Source organism: Rutilus rutilus (genome assembly GCF_951802725.1).
Source record: "Rutilus rutilus genome assembly, chromosome: 2".
Classification (NCBI taxonomy): domain Eukaryota; kingdom Metazoa; phylum Chordata; class Actinopteri; order Cypriniformes; family Leuciscidae; genus Rutilus; species Rutilus rutilus.
The window spans coordinates 30,809,593-30,831,686 of record NC_140210.1 but is presented as its reverse complement, the minus strand read 5'-3'; the positions used below and the strand labels follow the sequence as shown (position 1 = coordinate 30,831,686).

General features: G+C 36.7%; 2 protein-coding genes across 3 annotated transcripts in view; both read right to left on the bottom strand.

Moving 5' to 3' along the window:
* gab1 (GRB2-associated binding protein 1) overlaps nucleotides 1-5,011 on the bottom strand; it is an 84,608-nt gene extending 79,597 nt beyond the window's left edge. For both annotated transcript variants that reach the window (XM_084402006.1, XM_084402007.1), the window contains exons 1-2: nucleotides 4,179-5,011; nucleotides 3,964-4,085 (exon numbers count right to left, since the gene is read on the bottom strand). In XM_084402006.1, the coding sequence (XP_084258132.1) occupies nucleotides 3,964-4,035 (72 nt within the window). In that variant the 5' untranslated portion in view covers nucleotides 4,036-4,085; nucleotides 4,179-5,011. The remainder of the gene's footprint in view (nucleotides 1-3,963; nucleotides 4,086-4,178) is intronic.
* A 3,143-nt stretch (nucleotides 5,012-8,154) lies between these two features.
* Nucleotides 8,155-19,406, bottom strand: usp38 (ubiquitin specific peptidase 38). Its single transcript, XM_084401935.1, has 11 exons — nucleotides 19,107-19,406; nucleotides 17,128-17,861; nucleotides 15,796-15,931; nucleotides 15,334-15,463; nucleotides 14,982-15,083; nucleotides 14,555-14,713; nucleotides 13,703-13,896; nucleotides 13,349-13,442; nucleotides 13,110-13,216; nucleotides 10,060-11,338; nucleotides 8,155-9,013 (listed from the first exon to the last, which is right to left on the bottom strand). The coding sequence occupies exons 2-11, from the start codon at nucleotides 17,807-17,809 to the stop codon at nucleotides 8,852-8,854; spliced, it is 3,045 nt and encodes a 1,014-aa protein (XP_084258061.1). The 5' UTR covers nucleotides 17,810-17,861; nucleotides 19,107-19,406; the 3' UTR covers nucleotides 8,155-8,851.
* Between the last annotated feature and the right edge of the window lie 2,688 nt (nucleotides 19,407-22,094).

Below are 22,094 nucleotides of genomic sequence, written 5' to 3'. Positions count from 1 at the left end.
GACTTCAATGTGAGTTCCCACATTACTCTACCATACCGTACATGTGTTCCCAACTTCATTTGGCGGTTTCACAATTAAGTCTCTCCAAGCATTACGAGAAGGGAGCGAAAGAAGAAGTTTACAAAGAAGAGAGGATGAGGCCAAATGGAAAGTGCTAAGACTCAAAAAAAATTAGCCCACATGGACAATTTCAACTGACGTAAGAGTCCAGTTTGAGCAATACTGTGTGGCTAATGTGGGGATAAATAGCTTATGAAATTCTGATGCCACCAGTCAGATGTCTCACATGGACAGGCCTTAAAGAAAAAAATGATAATTATACTTGTGTAGGCACTTTTAATATACTACTGTTATAGCTAGTTACCTGTCTGAGAAGACCCTCAGTAAAGCACAGTGCACTTTGAGCCATCAAGAGCATTCCCTGCAAACAGTCGAGTCAAATGATCTGCTCTGCTCTTGAACTGCAGCCAAACCGTCAAAAACACATCAGACTTTTGACCCTATGCCACTAAAAGCTTTGCAGCGCTAGAGGATCCAGAGCATGTGCAGTGAACTTCTCAGATAAATCAGCTGATCTAGGCTATTGTTTTCTTTTAGTCCTAACAAAGATATGATTTAGAATAGAAAATGCTAAAACTTACTGTCAGAAGCTAGACACAACCTCGGGTCATTCAGACAATGAAACAAAGTGCTATTGTGCAATCTCTACTGTTATGATTCCATAACATGTTCAAAGCATTCAAATTTCCAGATGGTTAAAATGCAAATAATAGCCATCTTTTTATTTATGAAATAACTGTGTGTATTCAGTTTTGAGGCTGCAAGATGCATGATGATTTCTGCTGTTTCAGCAGTGTTTCAATCGTGAGTAGGATATGAGCTACCTAAAAAGAATCTTCAAAGACTCAATTTAATTTAGACATAAGACCGCACAGAATGAGAGTTAATAAAAAATGGCTTTTGAAAGACAGTCACTACCATTCAAAGTTTGGGTAGGCAAGGTTTTTTTTTTTTTTTTTTTAGCATCTTATGTGCACCAAGGCTGAATTTATTGAATCAAAAATGTAAATGTAATTTATTCCTGTTGTGGCAAAGCTGACTTTTCAGCATCATTGCTCCAGTCTTCAGTGTCACATGATCCTTCAGAAATCATTCTAATATGCTGATTTGGTGCTCAAGAAACATTTCGTATTATCATCAAATCTGGGGGGGGGGGAAGTTGTGCTACTTTAAATTTTTTGTGAAACCTTTTTCAGGATTCTTTCATGAATAGAAAGTTCAAAAGTACAGCATTTATTTGAAATTGAAATCTTATGTCAATTTTGATCAATTTAATGCATGCTTGCTGAACAAAAAGTATTCATTTCTTAAAAAAATAAATAAAAAAAACTCTTTCAGACCCCAAACTTTTGAATGGTAGTGTACATTTCTGGAGGATGTACACAAGTGACATAATTTTTTTTTTTAAATAAACATCGCAGGACGTCTGAAGCAGATAAAAATTACAGGGTCATCTGAAGATTCCCAGCGGCGTCCAACGCAATCGAAAGCACAAAACTTTTTCGATATGCATCTTAAATTAGAGCTTATGTTGATAAAAGTATAACTGGTCAAACACACATATACAGTCTCCAATAGGCCTACACCTGGCATGGGGCTCCTCTTGAAGAGAAGCATTTCAGTTATTAGCCACTCGGCTCCAATAAAAACAGTCTGGTCCTAATCAGCCATTTTCAAAGCACCACATGTGATACACTGAGACCACTCCACCTTGATGCACCAGAAAACAGGATAAGAATGAAGACAGGCACTTCAAAACTACTGCAACAGGGAAGTTTCTGTTATCTTACTCTTAAAAACCAGCCAAACAACTAAGTTGCATGATGCAAACTATGGCAAAGGCTTTTGTCCACCATCACTTTGCTTAAATGCCTCTCAAGCAAAAGGAAATCTAAAAATGACTTCTGAGAACATGCTGTGGTACAACAAAGCACTTGTTCTTGCTTGGATCTAATCTTATTATAGCATTGTGTGGATGAGCTCAGAAATCATTTTAATTAGATTTGGAGCCATGAAACATTGTTCATCACATTCAACAGACTACCGTTTACTCTGAAAGCTCAAAGCATGTGAAATCACACCCTGTCTCTCAAGCCTTCGTATTTTCATGCATTAGCAACAAGGATTAGCCTGGTTGTTATTGCTTATATGCAATAACAACAAGTTGTTAATATGCATTAGTTGTTATTCGATAGTTCCTTTTAAACAATGGCAAAATATGCCAAATATCCCACTTTTGCAAATGACTTGGCTGTTGAGTCTAAACTGTTGCTGATTGTACAATGAGGTAAAACATGAATTCAAAAGCAATGTTCCTTGCAGAGCTCCACTAGATTAAAGGAATCCAATAAAAAAAGCATCACATGAGCCTGGAGGTGATTTCTAACATGTTTGGTTGGAGCTCGATAGCGGGCAGAGCTGTAAGTGAGTGATTTCATTACAGATTATTGGTGTATATTACCACTAAGAGGAAGGGAAGACCCCATGGTACACATACAATGTGTGAATGACTAAATGCATTGACTCATCCAGAGCAGACAGAATGGAGAGTTAAGTTCAGTTGTCTTGGCAACTGAAGTAGCAGCAAACGAAGTCGTTTTTTTCAAATGATTTAGTGAAAAAAAAATATTCCAAAAACATTCTTGAAAATGGAATGTGACAATGTATTTAATATAAAACTAAAGAAAAACATTTGAAATACACAAGATCAAGGAGACAGTGTTCCGTGTGATGGTCATTGGTGCAAGCAGTTAAATGAACAATTAAAATTAAAAATGAGTCTTTATAATTAAAATTAATATAAATTATGAATATTAGTGTAATCTATCTGAACCAGCACTGTTTTGTACAACCTTGATGCATGTCAACAATAGCTTTTGGCTTAAACCGCACTAAATAGTTGTCATTTGATTTGAAAAGATCCGTGCCTACTGCAAACAATTTAGCCACACGCATTATTTACAGAGCTTGCTGCATAAAAGAATGTTGCAAACAACTTTTGCATGAGTACATACAACATAAACGTGTTTAGATATGGACATATAATAGTGGTGTATGCAGGTCAAGCCACATTCCATTAAAACAATAAGCATCACTTAGGTTTACGCTTATCTGGTTCTCATTCATTCCCAACTAGCAGAGGCTTCGGACTTACGACTACTAACTACTGGCATGGATGCATGAAGTTTGTTTTATATATATATATATAGTCAGCAATGGCTGCCTTGGACAGAGGCATTTTGGGAAGTGCAACTGCTGTGACCATCATGGGTTCTGTTCGCACTAGGAATTACATGTACTTGTATGGTAAAACCACAAAAATTAGCTAAATATATATATATAAAGTATACATATGATTTGTATTGTTGTTATTCTTACCTAGGTCAATTTTGTCACGTGATATCAACATGGCGCCACCCATGAGGGGGCGACCCTCTCTATGTATATAAAAGAAAATCCTTTTCTGCAAAGCTAGCATGTGAGAGTATCATAGAGGACATCAATTAGAGATATTTCTCAAAAGTGCTCTTTATTTGTGTGCAAATCCTTTATTTAGAAAATAAGTAAACAAAACTAAAGTTCTCTCCTAACACACCGGTAGGTGTGTCCTACAGCACCGATCAAGACGCCATAAATAAGGATTTTGCACATGCGTTTGAGAAAACAAACAACTGTGAACACAAACAACGTTCACACACAAGTTACTTTTGAGAAACTAAACAAGTTTTAAACTTCTCGGATCCTCGGCATTTTAGAAAGAAAAGGCATTAACCGACAGACCGCGAGCACTGATTGACCTGCGGTTGTTGGAAAGCGTACTAAAAATTTGCATGAATCTTGCCTCAACAGTCCTGCGGTTACAACACTGTCAGTGCATTTGAATAAGATTAAAACATTACTTACATAACGCCGTAACTTTTTTTCAGGTGGAGACTTTCTGAGCCACCCCGAGCACACCACATCTCCTCCGCTCATTTTCTTATAATCTTCCAGGAAAATACGCGCTTTGAGTTTCGTGTTTCAACCTGCAACATATCAAAGCAAAGTCCCAAAATATGAAGTTGAAGATTCGCCGAAGTGTTTTTAGTACGTGTAATGTATTAAACCAACATGAATACCGTCACTCCTGGTTTCCAGCACGTCCACACGAGAAGAGCTTCCCGACAGCGACACGGTCGGCTCTTACAAACTCTTCTGGATGAAGTCCTCTCCTCTGGCGAGAGTAATAAACCAAGCACAGTGTGTTTAAACAGCAATATCCGTCTGTAGCTGAGTTCCCTATTAGTTCACACACTTTCTCGGTATAAATAATCCGCTGTTTTCTTCTTTTTTTTTCGAGCTGAAATGCAACGAGGCAGCGAGTGATACTCGCCAAGTTCGGCGTAGTGAAAGCTTTGCTTGATTATCTTATTTCCAAGTAAAACAAAACAGTTTCCTTGAAAATATATACAGTTTTTCCTTGTTTTTCCAAAACATTATGGTCGCATTCGCACTGAAGTGCTTTTTGAAGTAGAAATCTTCCCCGATCGTCGACCTTCCCTCCAGTTTCACTCCCCACAGCTCCTTGCTGATTGACAAGCATAAACGTCGATACTTTCCCTAAACTCAGCCTCCTCTGGCCTATGGAGGCAGGGAGAAGTCGGTCAAGACAGAGAATAAAGAACATTACATCATGGGAAATGTAGTCTTGAGTGTTATACACCCGTCAGTGGGAAAACACTAAGACGGTGGCTCCTATTACAAATCGGTGTAAACAAATCTTACGCATGTCCCAAATAAAACTTGAGTTTCGATTAAGACTGTGATAATAAAGTTGTTCTTCTGATTCTAATCTTTATAACGATTCTATTGAACCGGTTCACAAACCCGCTCCGTAATTTTTAAAACCATATCGGATTGAATCGGTCCGAGCGTTTATTGAGTTAGCAACTCTGGCTACATTCAAACAAGTATCAACTATTTTCTTATAATTTCAGTATGGTAGAAAAAGAGTAGCTGGCTCATTGAATCGAACCACTGTGTGTGTACTTTTATTTTTATTTAATTTTTTTTATGTAAATGCTAAATTACGTTATATTTTACGAGTTCAGGCTGCAACAAACTGACCAGGCACCGATATGAATAAAGCCCAATCGCAAAAAACAACAAAAAAAAAAAACCTAATAACCAGTAATGCCTGTCTACATCTGTCAATAGTAGACGTTACAGCATGTATATTCAACACGTGATGACGTAATTACGCCAGGACGTAAAAGAATCACTGAATTTGTTTTTCAAATCGACTCTTTAAATGAACTGTTCGAAAGAACCGAATCGCGCTTCCAATAAAAGTGGTGCGCAATGCAAATGTCTTGAACGCCACACGTAACGTTACTAGTATTATGTTAGGTTTATCCTGCGGTTATACCGCTTACTTTTATAGCCAATTGATATATAAAATCGTACAAGGGAGGCCTACTCAAGTTTATATCAGTGATCAATTACTTAGGATATTCTGAGGAAAAGTGAACAGTTTCAGTAAAGAACATTCTTGTGGGATTGGTATCTTTGGAATGTTATTGAAACGCTAAACGCCTTACTCAGTTATCTCTGAAGCTTTGTGCCTACTCAGCTACAGCTCAGTAGTCAGTTTATCCTATAATCTTTCATCATATGATTTCAGTTTGTGGATTAAAGTGAAAATTTGCACTGACATTCCAGTACAGGCATTATAATTTATTTATAGTGCTTTATACCATTGTTTCAAGTCAGCTTTACAGTGATAAACACGATACACAAATACACAATTATTATAGGTAGGCTATACAATTAATGAATGATTATGCTTATTCTTAAAAGTAGCCTAACAACTACTAATTTATAGCTATTTAAACATTACAAATAAATAAAAAAAGAAATAGAGAGGAGACAGAAAGAGGGCAGATAGCATTTGATTTATTCAATTCTGTTTACAGTGAAAGTTTTAGAGTTTTGAGCTCTTACAAATGGATAATTTATGAGACTCTAGTTATAGTGCAGAAAAAACTGCCTTAAATTGAAAAAGCCATGCCCCGTTTACACGTTTTTTCATCAGAAATTGTCTCACCAGATCCAATTACAACAACTTATATAAAGTAGGCCTATGTCATTAAAATTACTCATCAAATAGCAAAAAAAATAAAAAAAATAAATAAAATTAAAGCAGACACAAGGATGAAGCCAAAAAACGAAGTGGTGAATCACTTTATATTGACAATATGCAACTCACAGTGATGTTTGACCATTTATATTAGGTTTCTGGGTATATGTTATTATAATTTATAATCAACACCTTGGTTGTTTTCTTCCTTTTTTTATGTAAAAACACAAAGATGATGCAAGTGGCCATTCATATTGTTATTACAATATTATTACAACATTATAAGCTAATATTATTTTAACAATGTAACCAATTATATGTACCATTCCTACAAATTTCACATAACACGTCACATAATAAATTGTAAGTGGGAGTGGCCTAAACTGTAGCGATGAAATGTGTATGTCAGCTGTTGAATAATTGAGAGTCATTGATTTTACCAATGGTCTTAGAGACTGCGTGAGTGGAGCAACACTGCAGCGCACATGTTATAAAGCTATTATGGCTCTGGGGGAGATTGAAGAGCTAAAGGGGCCCTCATCTGAAAACCACAAGGCCGACTTTTCTACATGTGTATTAGTTCTCCATTTAAGAAATGTGCATCTAGAGAAAGAGTGTTTCACCACAGCCTTAAGGCAATGTTTTCATAAACACTTTTTGTTATACTGGTTGAAACTCTCTTCACATGCATCCTGAAGATAGCAACCAATAATAGAAGTCATCTAAATATATAAAAAAAGTACATATATCATCCGAGGAAGAATCAGGACCAAAAAATAGTTGCGTCCAATCATTGCATTCGGTCCGAACGATAGGATGTCCTACCTGCCTGTCAACGTATGCATTTCCATTCCTCCGCGCACCCTTCTCACGCAATCACACGCCATCAGCATGTTCCATGAGGATATGCAGAGTTGCAGACAAACAAACAGCAGCAACAGTTCCTCCTGAACCAAAAGAATGAGCTTATGCTGTGTTCACGCCATATCGTATTTACCGTTATTAAGAGAGCGTTGCGCTGTGATGTTCTCGGACGTTCATGTCCTCGGAATTGTGCGTTCGGCAATACTATCAAAATGAAATGAATCTGCAGCAATCAGGTGGTACAAGTCAGAGCTCTTTAAGTTGTTGACATTCATTATTATTGTTATGTGCTTTGAGACATGAGGTAATTTAACGTCGTGACACTATGCAGACTCTGCTCTGGCTGTTCATGTGTTTTGGAGGAGGTGTGGCTTTAGAGAGCCCTCTGAAGGAAGGGGTCTTATGCTTTTAAACCTTACCTTTAAGTGTCTCAGTTACTAATGCTCCAAGACTACGGCATACTAATTTTAACTGCATTTTTGCGGTAAAAAATAGAGCATTGTGGGTTTACCAAAGGACAGGAGCGCAGTGGTTCAAACTGAGGACACTGGGAGGTTGGGGGCGGACTAATGGATGGATAGCCACAAGGTGTCTAACAAATGTCTCATGTTTGATAGTGAAAACAGACCTTGATTACACAGTCTTAGAATACGTCTTGAGCAACTTCCCATATCATATTCACAAGGATAAATTGTATTGCTGCTTTGGTGCTCCGTGTGAACCAGTGTTATTTAAGTATCATTAACATACTGTTATGGTGTTTTAGTAATTATTATTATTTTTTATTTTTTGGATGTCTATAGTTTTTATTACGATTTATTAAGTGTTACTTAGTTTGTTATTTTAGTTCTTCAACTTGAAAAATAAACTTAACATGAGAAATGTTGCATTTGCAACTAGCTGAAATAAAATAGCTTTTTATATTTTTATTTTATTTTAGTAAATATCAATCTTCATTTTTAATGGTTTTAGTTAATGCTGGTGTCAGCTGGGTAAGAGTCTTTCTTAATGTATTTTGTGTTATAATGCTGAGCTTTCTTGCATGCTGAAACTCCGTTAGAGACGTACAATCTTCTTAAATGTTCTAACCAGTAAATGACAGAGAATGTGATAGTGATACATTTTAACCATGTGTGTATTTTAGATAACAAAATTAAGACCATGTTCAATGATGAGTCTTTACTATAGAGCAAAAACATAATCATTACATAATAACACTGTACAGCAAGAGCAAGGTGTTTTTTGTATACTCAGTCCAAGAAATCTGTAAAATCTGAAGTATTGAAAGGCACATAAAATTCTCAAAAAAGCTTAAACATTTAAAAAGTAAAATCAAAAAAAGTATTCCCTGAATGAATAAAATAACTTAACTGTACTTAAATAATTGACTAAACAGTTATAACTGTAATCCTAAAACCAGAAGTTGAAAAACTTCCAGTTAAAAATATTCATGCAAGTAGTTCATTGTATATTATGGTCCAAAAATATTTGCTTTAATTTTTAAAACCATTCTCTGCCTAATGATTTATTTTTAGAAAATGAAACGATTAAGATTCCAGGAGGAGACCAAAATTATTACTGTATTGTACAAATTTATTGCATGCCCATTTCTGACCTATAGTACTGAAAAGTGCTTAATTTCACTTCAAATGAACAAGTCGATGTAAAGGGAAAAAGCATGCAAACCGGAAAAATTAAGACACATCTGTTCTGAGGTGGCACATTTATCCAGACTGTGGGCAATTAGGACAATTAGGACTGGTGTTGTCAGTGGGACTGTCCAGTGCTCTGAGGGTATGTCAGTGACTCTTAAAAGACGAGTCTGCTGATGGTATTGAAACCCCCTCCCCCACCCCCACCCGAGGGTCCACAGCTGCCAGGGGGCTCGTTGTCATCAGACCCATTGGGTCGGAATGAACAAGAAGCAGAGGTTGCTTGGAGAGCCCGAGCTCTGGCATTCAGCTCCTGTTCCTGGAGGGAAAGGAACGAAGGGTTAAATCCATGCTCCAGGTTAAACTCAAATTACTGTCAAATAAGAGTGTCCAAGATTAGGGAAAATGTTTCATATGATTTTGAAAAACATTTTCTACAATTTAAAATGAATGACTCTAAAAATGACCTTTGGAATAACCATCAGGTAATAAAATGTTCCTTTCACCAATACATTAGAGTCTATCTTAATCTCAGCACATTCAAAAAAGCCTAAATATGCTTCAATATAAAAAGTATTTAATGACATTTATTAATTACCCATTCAAAATTAAATATATATCTGATATTTTAAGTGATTCTATGTTCTTTTTTTTTCTTCTTTTTTTAAATAAATTGATAGAACCAGACAAAACAATTGAGCATTATGCCACTAAGTAAAAAAAAAAAAAAAAAAAAACGCACTACAGTTCAAAAGGTTGGGGTCAGTAAGAAGTTTTTTTGAAAGAAATTAATACTTTTATTCAGCAAGGATGCACTGGATTGATCAAAATGACAGTACAGACTTTTATTCTGTTACAAAAATCCTATTTCAAATAAATGCTGTTCTTTTAAACGTTCTATTCATCAAAGAAAACGATATATTAAGCAGAAAGATTACACAGCACAACCGTTTTCAACTGTGATGACAAATATTTCTTGAGCAGCTAATCAGCATATTAGAATGATTTCTGAAATACCATGTGACACTAAAGACTAGAGTAATGACTGCTGAATATTCAGCTTTGCAAACATTGCGAATTTGATTTGCATTGCATTTTAAAATATATTAAAACAGAAAACAGCTTTTTTTATTAATTGTAATAATTTTTTTCCAATGTTAGTATTTTACTGTATTTTTGTTCATATAAATGCAGCCTTGGTGAACATAAGAGACTTTACATTACTGACCCCAAACTTATTAATGGTAGTGTATATATACGCGAATCAAATGAGGCTTTTATTTTATTTTATGTAATTTATTGCTTTTGACCGGACAAATTTGATGCTTTTCCAAAAGCACCATTGATAATGTACAATATTCTCACCTGTAGGAAGAGTTTGTTGTCTTTGGTAATGGCATCCATCAGCTCTTTCTGCAGGGGTGGCTCTCCACTCAGTTTTGAGCCATTTACGACTGGCCCTGAATTGCTTGGTTGTCCACTGACCTCTTGTTTCCTATAGATCAGGACATAGGCTGTGTCCTTGGGGAAGCGACAGGTGACGTTCTGCAACGATTGAAAGTTTGTAAAAGTCACTCGGCTGTCATTAAACAAGAACCAGTCCGTTGACTTCTGGTCAGTGCACCCCATGTTCTCCTGTGTGACTGTCGAGCTCTCCGATAGGCTGGAGTCTTCCCCGTTCTTAGGACATGGGAGAGCAACATAACCATCAGTGCTACTCACATTCCTTCCATACGAGTAGTAGTGACCACTCTCAGAGGACATTCCAGAATGCATTACAACAGAACTCAAAACATACGGCACTGACAGCATTTCCGCATCATTTTTCATGTTTTTTGTTCTGCTTTCCGTCATCCCCTCCTCTTTCTGAGAAGGCTTGAGCTTTTTGGCTAGATTCTCGCCACTTTCAGGGGAGTCAGATGAGGAAGCAACTGCAGTTGAGGAAGGTGATGAAGCAGGGCTACCGTGCTGGTGTAGAGGCAGGCACATGTGCAGCGGAATGCCCATGTTGTCCAGGATCTTGCGACGCACGTGGCAGGTGGCATCGTACGAGAAGCGCAGCAGAGTCAGAATGAGGTACTCGGGTGCCGCCACCACCCGCATGACCTTCTCGGCCCTCTGTAGAGAGGCGCAGCGTTCACAGAAGTAGCAGTTCTCGTTCTCCAGGATTTCCGGAGCCAGGAAATAGTCCACTAAATCGGTCACAGACAGCGTGGGCTCCACCACGGGCATCTCCATCTTGGTTCCTGAACCTTCTTTTACTGAGCCTTCTGAGGATTCACTGCCTCCATTTACCGACCCTTGGCAGGGTCCCACAGCAGAGGAGCTTTTGTGCTCATCAGTGGGACCATGTGCACGTGACATCGATGGGCAGAAGGCGAGAGAGAGGTCTGTAAAAGGCTCCTCTTTTTCTGACAGGCTGTGGCACTGCATGCAACGGATGGCTGTAGACAGTCTACCACCAAACATACGCTCCACTAGAGTGCGACCATCTCCCTCGGCTACTACGGGATCTGGGTGTGATGGCACATCAGCGACTGGCTGACTTGCAGCACTGTGGAGAGTTTCAGCAGAAGTGGTTGCAGGTTCAGGTTTTGGGCTGGTCAGCTGAAGGGCTGAGAGAGTCTTCTCTTCCTCATGCAACCTTAATATCACACAGGAATACGGAACAAAACTTTATGGAGACTATGAAATACATGAACTCCCCCTGCTGTTATAAATAAGGAAACACATTAGTTGTTCACTTTTTGGGTTACACATTCATGATTAATCTAATATTTATGTGTAGTTAACAGATTAAATCCTATTTATATGATAACATACACAATATTACAAAACAATAGGCCTATGCATAAATGTTGTTTCAATGATAAATAGTCCTATTCGGAGAACAGTGTTTCTCATGGGGACGTCTGTAAAAAAATAAATCAGCATGGCTTCTCAGAAATAAAACGTTCGAATGACGATTTGTGGTGGGAAAGCAAGTTCTGTGATCCGAACAACTGGAAATATGCTTCTCACGTGGTCAGTCACATGTAAACAAAATGTCTGTTATTACTTGGACAATTAAGAAATTAATATTTAATTTAATAAATGATATTTACTAATAGGAAATTAGTTTTCTGTTTTGCATTTTATTTCTCAAAATGATGAAGGTCATGTTAAAAATGTAGAAATTAAACACAACCTCTTATTTACATAAGGTAAACATTTGACCAAGCTACTTGATCGACTAGGATTATATTATTAACATTTTATTGCATACTTGTTGCAGCCATATTAAATGGCACTTTTCAGAAGTTTACATTATTTTGTTCACTTTCTTTTCAGTAGTAAGTGTCTATATTTAAAAAGCATGCACAGTACAGTGCTTGGCAGTGGTCAAAAAAGACTTTCTGGTAAACTGGTTTCTTGTAAACTCGCATGTGGATTTTTATGCAGGTGGTGGCAGACATTCTGAATGTCAATAAATTCACAGATTTTCCCCATGAGAAACAATTACTGTCTGAATAGGGCTTATGACAACTTCCCCCACACTTTATGGGCATTATATGACCTGCTGTTCTCTGACACTCTTCTCATTAATGTTTGTACAAATTAAGGTGTGTTTTACTAGTTGTTCACTTGTTAATTTATACTTTATACTTCTTGCGCTTCAATGATAACTAAACACTATAGAAAGACTTTGAAAATGAATACTTTTGGTGAACATCCCATCTAGGTTTTTAATTAATATGATTTTCGTTAGAGCCAGTTTTTCAATAATTCCTGATCAACAGGAACCAGAAGTCTTTTGCATGTCATGTGTATGTGTCTATTAAAGCCCAGTTTATACTCACGCCATAGCTACGTCGTAGGCTGTGTGTAGCATGCGTACCCTTCGGCGTACCCTGACGCGCACCTCTCTAAATATGTAACAACGCGTCAATTCTACGCGGACGCAAGCGCTGTGATTGGTCTGCTAGAGTTTCACATGCTCCCTCTGCATGTGTGATTGCACGTCAACGTGGACAACGACGCAGAAGTATAAATGAAAACCAATGCGTAGCCTACAGCGTAGAGGCTCCGGCGTAGGTCCGACGCAGAAGTATAAATCAGCCTTTAAGTGTATGCGTTAAGTACTGAACACTCATTCCTGCAGGGGCTCTTGCAAAAGTTCAGCTTGTTTTGGTCCTTCTTTAGGAATCATATGACAAAATAAAGCAGTATTAATGACAAATTGAATGAATGTGTTAAACAACCCTTTCTTTGTTTTGAGAAACAAAGTTTCAAAATCTGCTCAGTCCTGCGTTAAGCATAGGCATTTACAGCAAAACTGTATGCCTAGAGTAACTCATAAATATAACATATGCAGGAATAGCTATATATTTCTTTTAGTTCTGGAAAAGGATTCTGTTGCCATTTTCTGAGTTTACCTGTCCAAAAGAAAGCGCAAATACTCTGAGCAGTCTTGCTGGGATCCGGCTGTAAACCATGGCGGCCGAGAAACCTCCAAAAAACTCCTTGGCGAATATGCTGCTCTCTGGTGGGCATATAAAATGATACATAATCACTAACAGGTATTCTTAATACTCTCATTTAAGAAACAGAAAGCACACCCACCCAGCAGTGCTGAGTGTTGCAACGTTCTGAAACAGACAGACAGAAAACAAACCTGTGTGTGGGCCAAGAAGGCAAATAGAAGCTGGAGCTTTTTCATGAGGCTGTTGCTGCCATTCAAATGCAGAGACATAACATGTCGCCTGAAACTTTAAAGGACAGACTATTAGACCTGAGAAATATCTTGCATTTGAAAAAAAAAAAAAAAATACTATAAATTCTATAAATATTTAAATGCTTGAGGATTATTTTATTATGCATTACACGTTGCTTGTGTTTACAAGCAATCATTAAAAACATGCAATTACATGTACTGGTAATTGCAGAGAGAATTTAATTACAGTTGGATTAATTACAATAGAAAGGTTGGTACAGAGATCAGATAATATGTAATAGATTTTGAACTTACTCTGTAGCCATAAATAAAATTTGGATGATGCTGTTCATGTAGCATGTGTTGCCCAGATTTACAAGTCCTGTCTTCCCCGTTTCTGATTTGCCGGTGACCTTGAGCAGGCCTGAGGCAAATGAATTTGACTGAGAGGTCCAGGCACTTTGGTTCAGAACAAATTTGATCTTCTCCTCACTAGGTTTTGGCAGGTCCTACAGCAGAACCAGAGGTGGACATAGAATAGATGAAGTATAAAGTACTGCTCAAAAGTTTGCATTCAGTACGTTTTTTTAAGAAATTAATAAAAAAAAATCAGAAAGGAAGCATTCAATTGATCGAAAGTAACAGTAGAGACATTAATAATATTACAAAAGATTTCTATTTTAAATAAGTGCTGTTCTTTCAAACTTTCTATTCATTAAAGAATCCTAAAAAAAAATAATCTGTGTATCTTGGTTTCAACAAAAACGGCACAACCGTTTTAAAACAATAATAATAAAAATAAATGTTTCTTGAGCATCAAATCAGCATATTAGAATGATTTCTGAAGGATGCAATGATGCTGAAAATTCAGCTTTAGCATTACAGGAATAAATTACATTTTAAAATATATTAAAACAGAAAGTAATATTTCCAAATATATGTATTTATTGTATTTTTCATCAAACAAATGCAGCCTTGGTGAGCATGAGAGATTTCAAAAAGACTTTCAAAAACATAAAAAAAACCTTATCGAACCAAACAGTATAAAATTTGATATTACACACAAGCACAAAATGTTAAATCATTTTAGCAGTGATACATGTAACATGTCCTTTGTTCAACAAACTTAAGTTAGTTCATGAGAGATCAAACCCATCTTTATCTTACTTTAATGGATTCAAGAATGCTGTCATAGAGGTCTGGAAAGCCAGAATATTGGTACATCATGCAGTGGACGAGTTCTGCAAACTGCAGCAGGAAGGTTTTACTGTTGGGAAGGCCATCACTCTTCAAAGACTTCACAAGCGGGACTATATGAGGGACCACCTGGTATAAATGACAGGGGTAATATAATTCATGTCACATTGAAATTATAATAAAATGCTAAAAATATACTAAAACAACAGCTCTTTAAAAGCACTACAAACATTTAGAATGCTCTAACTCATTTGATACAATATTACAAATAAAATAAGAGATTTATTAATACATAATATAATATGTTCTTGAAGAATAAAAGTAATCTATGAAGCTTTAATTAGGTTTTGAGCAATGAAGCAATGTTTTGGTGAGTTCTAGTTTATGGTGGGCTTACTAAGTGAAAGGCTTCAGGAGAGTGCTGGAAACTAAGCAGCATGTGTGAAAGAACCACCAGCGCTCCCTGTCTCACAATGGGATACCAGAGACGATTAAAAACCTGCAAACAAACAAACACACATTCATGCACATAAACACAAAGAAAAGTCTCTCCAAGCAGGTCTCACTAGGTATCAAAGAATGACTAATGGTAAATGTCCTGAAACAACTGAATTCAATTCGAATTTAATCAATCTAATACCTTGTAAAAATTATGTTTCATATTCTTTACTTTTGGCAGGTACTCTAATCCTGGTGTTGTTCTTTAAAAATGTGACTTTAAAAGCTATTTTATGAGTAAATACACAAACCTGTTCGATTTTGAACAGTGTGACATCTATGAGAATGGTGAACTTTTGAACAGCAGCAAGTCCCTTTAATAAAGCAATGACCCAAGTGTCCACATGATTGGCTAGAGGCCAGGACAACCAGTCAATCATCCTAAAAAAAGATGGAGAGAAAAAAGAGGGTAAGGACAGGCAACATAAAACCCTTACATAACTGTAACAGCACCACAGGAAAGAAACTGGCAACATTGATTCAACCCTGGAAAAACAACAACAAAACAACCACTACTCATTTAAAATCAGTTAAGGCATTATGGACACTCCACTCTTTCCAAATGACTTGCATAAATGCAATTACCACATACTTTAAGAGCAAAAGTAGTAGAGAAAACAACATGATGGCAGTTGGATCAAGGGCTTAGTAACTTTGAAACAGACACAAAAGCACTATTCACAAGCTCACACAGCACACACACAGAGTCTGACCTGCAGAGCGCTTGTGTCATACTGGCATCTTTAACATTCTGGTCAGTGGTGAGGCTTTTGATGAGGACTGTGATCATTTGCAGAGGAATGTGCTGGACCAGGCTTGCTAGAGCAATGGAAGGTTCAAATGAAGGATCTGAAATGACAACAAACACATTGTACAGTGATTATGAGGTAGCATTGTATATGATTTCATATTTTGATGTATATACCACTTTTAGGATTTTTTAAGGGTCACATCATACATTTATTTATTTATTTTTCACTAAGGTCTACTTAGGTTTCTAAAAAAAAAAAAATTACACCAAAAATAGTTTTTCAAGGCCATTTTAAACACTCTCTGACTAGATTTGAATGGCCTTATTTTGCTTCTGTCTTTTTATTTTTTAAACACCCCTTACGGTCATTGTCTCGAAATGCATGCCCACAAACTATAACATATTTCAGTAAGAAACCCCTGCAAGAATAGTAAATGAGTATTTGCAAATTCCGACTCTACTCGGTATGATGTTGAAAAGTGATCAACTTTTTTTTTTATATGCTTATAAAGATTCATAATAATGATAAAAAAAAAAAAAAAACATATGCATAGGTACTCTGGTTTAAAACAAATTTGCTGAGAACAAAAAATGCTTAATGTGATTCAGATTTACCAGTGTTGTGAAAGATCCATATTCTGTACTGTAGTCTGATGTGCCACAGAGCCATCTCTTCTTATTATTATATTTAGACTCACATTTCTTGATTAAGAAGATTACCTATTGGATTGACTGATGTCTTCTTTACTTAAAGTAACCCCTGGGATTTAATATTTCGATAATTTACCAAGACATTCACATGTTCATGGTTCTCTGATGTTGATTAATGGTCACATGACATGCAGGTAAACACAATATTTCATATTTTATTGTAAGTGCATTTTTATTATTTCTGTTAAAAATACTTCTTTTAATTGGACATTTATATATATATATATATATATATATATATATATATATATATATATATATATATATATATATAAAAACTATTTCACCCAAAAATGAAAATTCTGTCATCATTTACTCACCTGCATGTCACATGTGTCGCATGTTACAACTATTTTCATTGTGCTTTCGCATACTCTTTTAAGCTCCATATCCATTAATTCTAATTGCATGTAAAAGAGCAATAATTTTTTTCTCCTTTTATTTTCCACCAAAAAAAAAAAAAGTCATATCAGGTTGGAACGACATGAGGGTGAGTAAATAAATACTAACAGAATCTAAATTTTTGGATGAACTATTCCCTTAACCTAATATATCACCATGAGAGGAATCAGAGCTTATTAACCTGTGGATGAGATGATGGCAAACACCTCCTGCAGCGACGGTAGCAGCGTGGCCGGCTCAGCCTTCCAGATGCCCTGCAGCAAAGCACTCACCCTGGTCACTTGGGTCACATACTCCCGCAACTCCCGCTCTTCAGTGGCAGGACAGTGGAAGTACGCAAAGGTGCGCACAAGCTGCTGACAGAAAAGAACTCCTGCCTTCTCTCGTGGGACACACTGCGGGAAGTCCGTCAGTATGGTGGCCAGTTTGGCACAGGTTGCTGGTTCTGGCCGTTCACAGATGATGCGTAGGACCTCCGTCTGTAGCAGCGGTGCCAACTCTAACACAGCCGGGCAGCTGATGAGCAGTCGGAGAGAACCGTGAAGGAAGTCCAATATGGCAGGGTCTCTGCTGTCCAAAGAGCTGTAGCCCTGCTGAAGGAGACCAAGCACGTATTCCTTGCTGAAGAAGCGGGCAAACTCATCGCGATGGTAGCGTGCGTATGCTTCTTGCACTTGGAGGCCAACCTGTCGCTGAAAAGCATCCTCACCCAGGAGAATAAAGCGGGTGGTGAGATGGTACAAGGCCTGGCACTGCTCCTCTGTCACCTCCTTTTCTGCAGCTTCTATCACTTTTTTCACAATAGCCCGTTTGACAGTCAGAGGATGGGAGGAGCTCACCAGCGCCTCCAAAATCTTATCCATGGTTGGGCTGTATTGAACCACAGGAAAGGTAAGGTAAGCCAAGGAGGTGTAACTGTAGATGAGAGAATGCTATTAATTTCAGTGCAATTCCTGATTTTCTCAAATAATTAGTCATGTCTGGCTCTAAAGATCCTTTATGATGCTTTCCTAATTTTGACAACTCTAATCTATTAATTGACCAAATCTTTTCATGGGTAGTAGCTTTTAAAATAATAAAACAGAACTCAGATAGCTTTGCCTGCCTGTATAAGATTTTGAAATAATAAATTCAGTGACGTTAGATGAGAAGAATTCGGGCTTGTTCGACAAAAAATGTCTTCGGCCCAAATGGTTACCCAATAAACTATAAACTTGAAAATAAAATAAAGTTGAATGACAGTATTTCACCCAGTTGCTCCTTTTGTCACCACTTTGACAAAACAATTACCCACTAACTGATTTTGTAAAAGGGTATTTCTGACACTTTTCATAATGTTTATGATTATTTTATTACTATTCATTGCAAAATGTTAAATTCATAAATGTAAAGTTTTAAAGAATATATATATTATTTTCAAGAAAGATATGATTCTTTAAAGAACTAAAGTAAAAATTAAATTGCTTCTTTTAGGTTGTAATATCTGTAATATAATATACATTAGTTCGTTTCATAATTTAATGTATTGTAACCATCTTAGAAAATTGTGTTGTATTTTTTTAAGAAAAAAAAAAGAAAAAAAAAACTGACATGAATATTCATATAAGGATGTTTAAATTATAGTAGTAGCCTGTGTCTATGGAGCGCCTAAAAACGCCAAATCCGCTTATATGATGGGACATTCCAACTGCTAATAATAATTCATTTTTGTAGAAAGACATTGTTTACACAGCTATTACAAATGTGTATTAATTGTGTTACTCAGCTAGACAGAATATTCTAGAAAGAAACAGCAACGTTTGCTCTCTCATTCGACAAACAACATCATAAGGGTTTTCTCTGAAGCTGTCATTAAGATAAAGCTAACAGTTACCTGCTAATACTCTGCTAGCTAGCTTTGCTAGTACAAAGAGTAGCAATAAATTAAACCATCTAGTAGCACGACACAATAAAAAAAACGAAACCGAAATAATAGCACACACTGTTTATAGGTTAAATATTACATTTCTTTCTATCGTCATCGACAATATCACCAGCTAAGTGGCTAACTCAGGAATCGAAACAAAGCAGATACTCTCAAATGCCAGAGCACTGACTTGGCAAAAACAAATATTACTTTCCTGTCCTTACTCAAAGGTGACAACAACCACCGACACTCACCAAATTAAGTCATTCCGAAAATGTCTTGGTGTAGAAAAAGAAATAAATCACATCAGACGCTGAAATATATATATTTTTAACAGATTAGTGTTGAGAGCTGTTTGGAAAACTGCGACCTCTTTCAATCAGCTGTTGAAACACACATACACACGCGCGTCATCAGAACGCGCACGAATGATGTCAAGACCCCACATAGGTCCGATGGCTGTGTGACAAATCAGGTCCTCCTCGAAACCTGTGTCCGACATCGCCCCTATACCCTTAAATAGGGCACTATTTGAGGGAACAGCCATTTGTAGTGGTGTCCGAAACCATAGTGGACGTTATTGAGTGCACTCATTCAATCCCACAATGCACCGCAACAACGAGTGTACAACCGATGTACGCAACGGCTTGAGAATACTAGTGGTGGGCAGATCGAGGCTTCGTGGAATACTGAAACAGTTGAAGCACATGTAGCAGTGTTTTGAAATTGTAATCACTAGATAATCCGCACTGAATAATGCACTGAGTTGAGCGCTGTATGAATTCCCGAGTCTCGCCAGGAGATGGCGCTGCAGCTGAATCAAATCACCCATCCAAACCGCGCTGGTCCAGCGTAATATCATGCATACATGTGTTCACTTCACCATGCGTAAATATAGAGACGAAATAGAACTACAAATACAAAGAACTCGCAGATGTGCACTGAACGTGGAATCAGGTTCGCGGAGGATCTGTCAGCCGAGGACCGGAGCGCTCGTGCAGCTCTTTGGCCGCTCATCCAGGAAGCCTGAAGCGCCGGAAAGAAGGCTTATTATCGCGGTCCTTTGGGATACATCCAGGGCCGGCTCTGTAAATCTGGGGGCCCTAAGCAGGATAATTTTGGGGCCCTGCCTTGCAGTGAATAATGGAGTATTGCCACCGCAAACCAGCAACTGTATAAAATCTAACCCTTACACATTTCATCTGTACCTCTTTTAACATGATTGCCCACAATTATTTTACTGCTTATTAAAGTACACTCACAGAAACAGTAAAAGTAAAGATTACAGATTTTCCAAATTTCTACATCTTATTACTGTCTGAATGCTTTGTAAATTTTAAAACAGCACTAACTGTTTTTGTCCACTAGGCAGCTTAGAACCTTTAGTATTAAAAAATCTTCAATAAAGTTGTTGCATAGGCCTACTACAGGTGTTTCTGGAGTCTCGATGTGAACTTCTTTTCCCTTTTCCACACTTTAAAAAGAGGGAGAAGTTGGACCAGTAATTTCTTTGCTTCCTTCAAAAGTGATTTAAACATATTCTTCTTTGATGTATCAAAGTACGGAAGCGTATTGCATTCACTTGAGGAAAAAAAATCTACTCTGTTTTTCTGAATTAATGAGTTAATTATCTCAGAATTACGAGATAATTTTTCATGAATTAAAATATTTTGCTCTGTTTTTCTGAATTAATGACTTAATTATCTCAGAATTATGAGATAATTTTTCATTTAAAAAAAATTTGCTCTGTTTTTCTGAATTAATGACTTAATTATCTCAGAATTCTGAGATAATTAAGTCGTTAATTCAGAAAAACAGAGCAAAATATTTTTTTATGAAAAATTCTCTCATAATTCTGAGATAATTAAGTCATTAATTCAGAAAAACAAAAGATTGAGATTTTTTGTTCTCAAGTGAATGCAATACGCTTCCGTAATACAAGAGATTAAAAATTCTGCAAAAGATTCTAGTTTGAGTTGGTATTTATTTTTAATATATTCCAACTACAAAAACACTACTTCAGCGAACAAGCATTAGCCAAATGTGTATATAAAATGTTTAGTTATAAAATAAATACATAAATCTAATAAAAACTCTAGGTAACACTTTTTACATTTTACAGAGTCATTGTTGCACATTACATGTAGACATCGACGGCCGTTTAATCTCAACTACAAATCAAAGTGTGGGCTGTTATACTGCCATGAAACAATGAAGAGGCTGTACGTTGTGAGAACTGAATATGAAACTCATCTGCCAGAGCATCCGTTCATATTATATATTATTTTGTTTTGATTTTGTGTTAAATCCTAATAACCAGAGTTATTCTACCCTCATAGGGATTGGTTATAGTGTATTGTTAATACTGTTTTTCTTGTTCTATGTTTAAACTTAGTAGCTGCATTTCTTTTCTTTCACTAAATGTTAGGGGTCCGAGAGACAATATAAAAGGAAAAGATACATTTCTGTTTTGTAAAGAAAGAAAAGCTCAATGTGTGTTTTTTTTTGCAGGAAACTCAATTGGCAGTGATTGTACTTTTTGGTCTAATCAGTGGGGTGAACCTGTTTTATTTGCTCATGGCACAACTCGCTCAGGAGGTGTTGCTTTTCTGTTTAACAATGTCCCTTGGAAACTTGATGAGTCAAGATCTAGCTTGGATGGACATTGGTTATTTTGCCTTCAAAAAATGTAACATTGTTACATTGTCTTAGGAAATGTGTATGGTTATAACAATTTATCCCAAAACAAATCTTTAATTTCAGAAATTTCACTGATATTAGAGGAAATGAAAGCAAAGTATGCTAGGCTACTGATTTTATTATATTGGGTGGTGACTTTAATATGGTGTATGATGAGTGGTTAGATAGGTCACCAACTAAATATAATGTAAATCATTACAACTCATTATTATATTACACTTTTGTAATAATCAAGGCTTAATAGATCCCTGGCGTGAGTCAAACCCCTATCTAAGACTTTAGGTCAAACCCCTATCTAAGACGCTATCTAAGGTTTAAACCTGTTGCTTCTTGCAAGTCCCGAATAGATTTTTGGTTAATTTCTCATAGTTTTATCAAACTATATGTAGTATATCGGCAGCTCCCCTAACAGATCACTGTTCAATTGAATTGATGATGTATCATAAAAATAAACCTTTCCGTAAACAGGGTTATTGGAAGTTTAACTCTAACCTTCTCGGAAATGAAGATTACATGAAATTGGTTAAGGATACTGTTTTAAA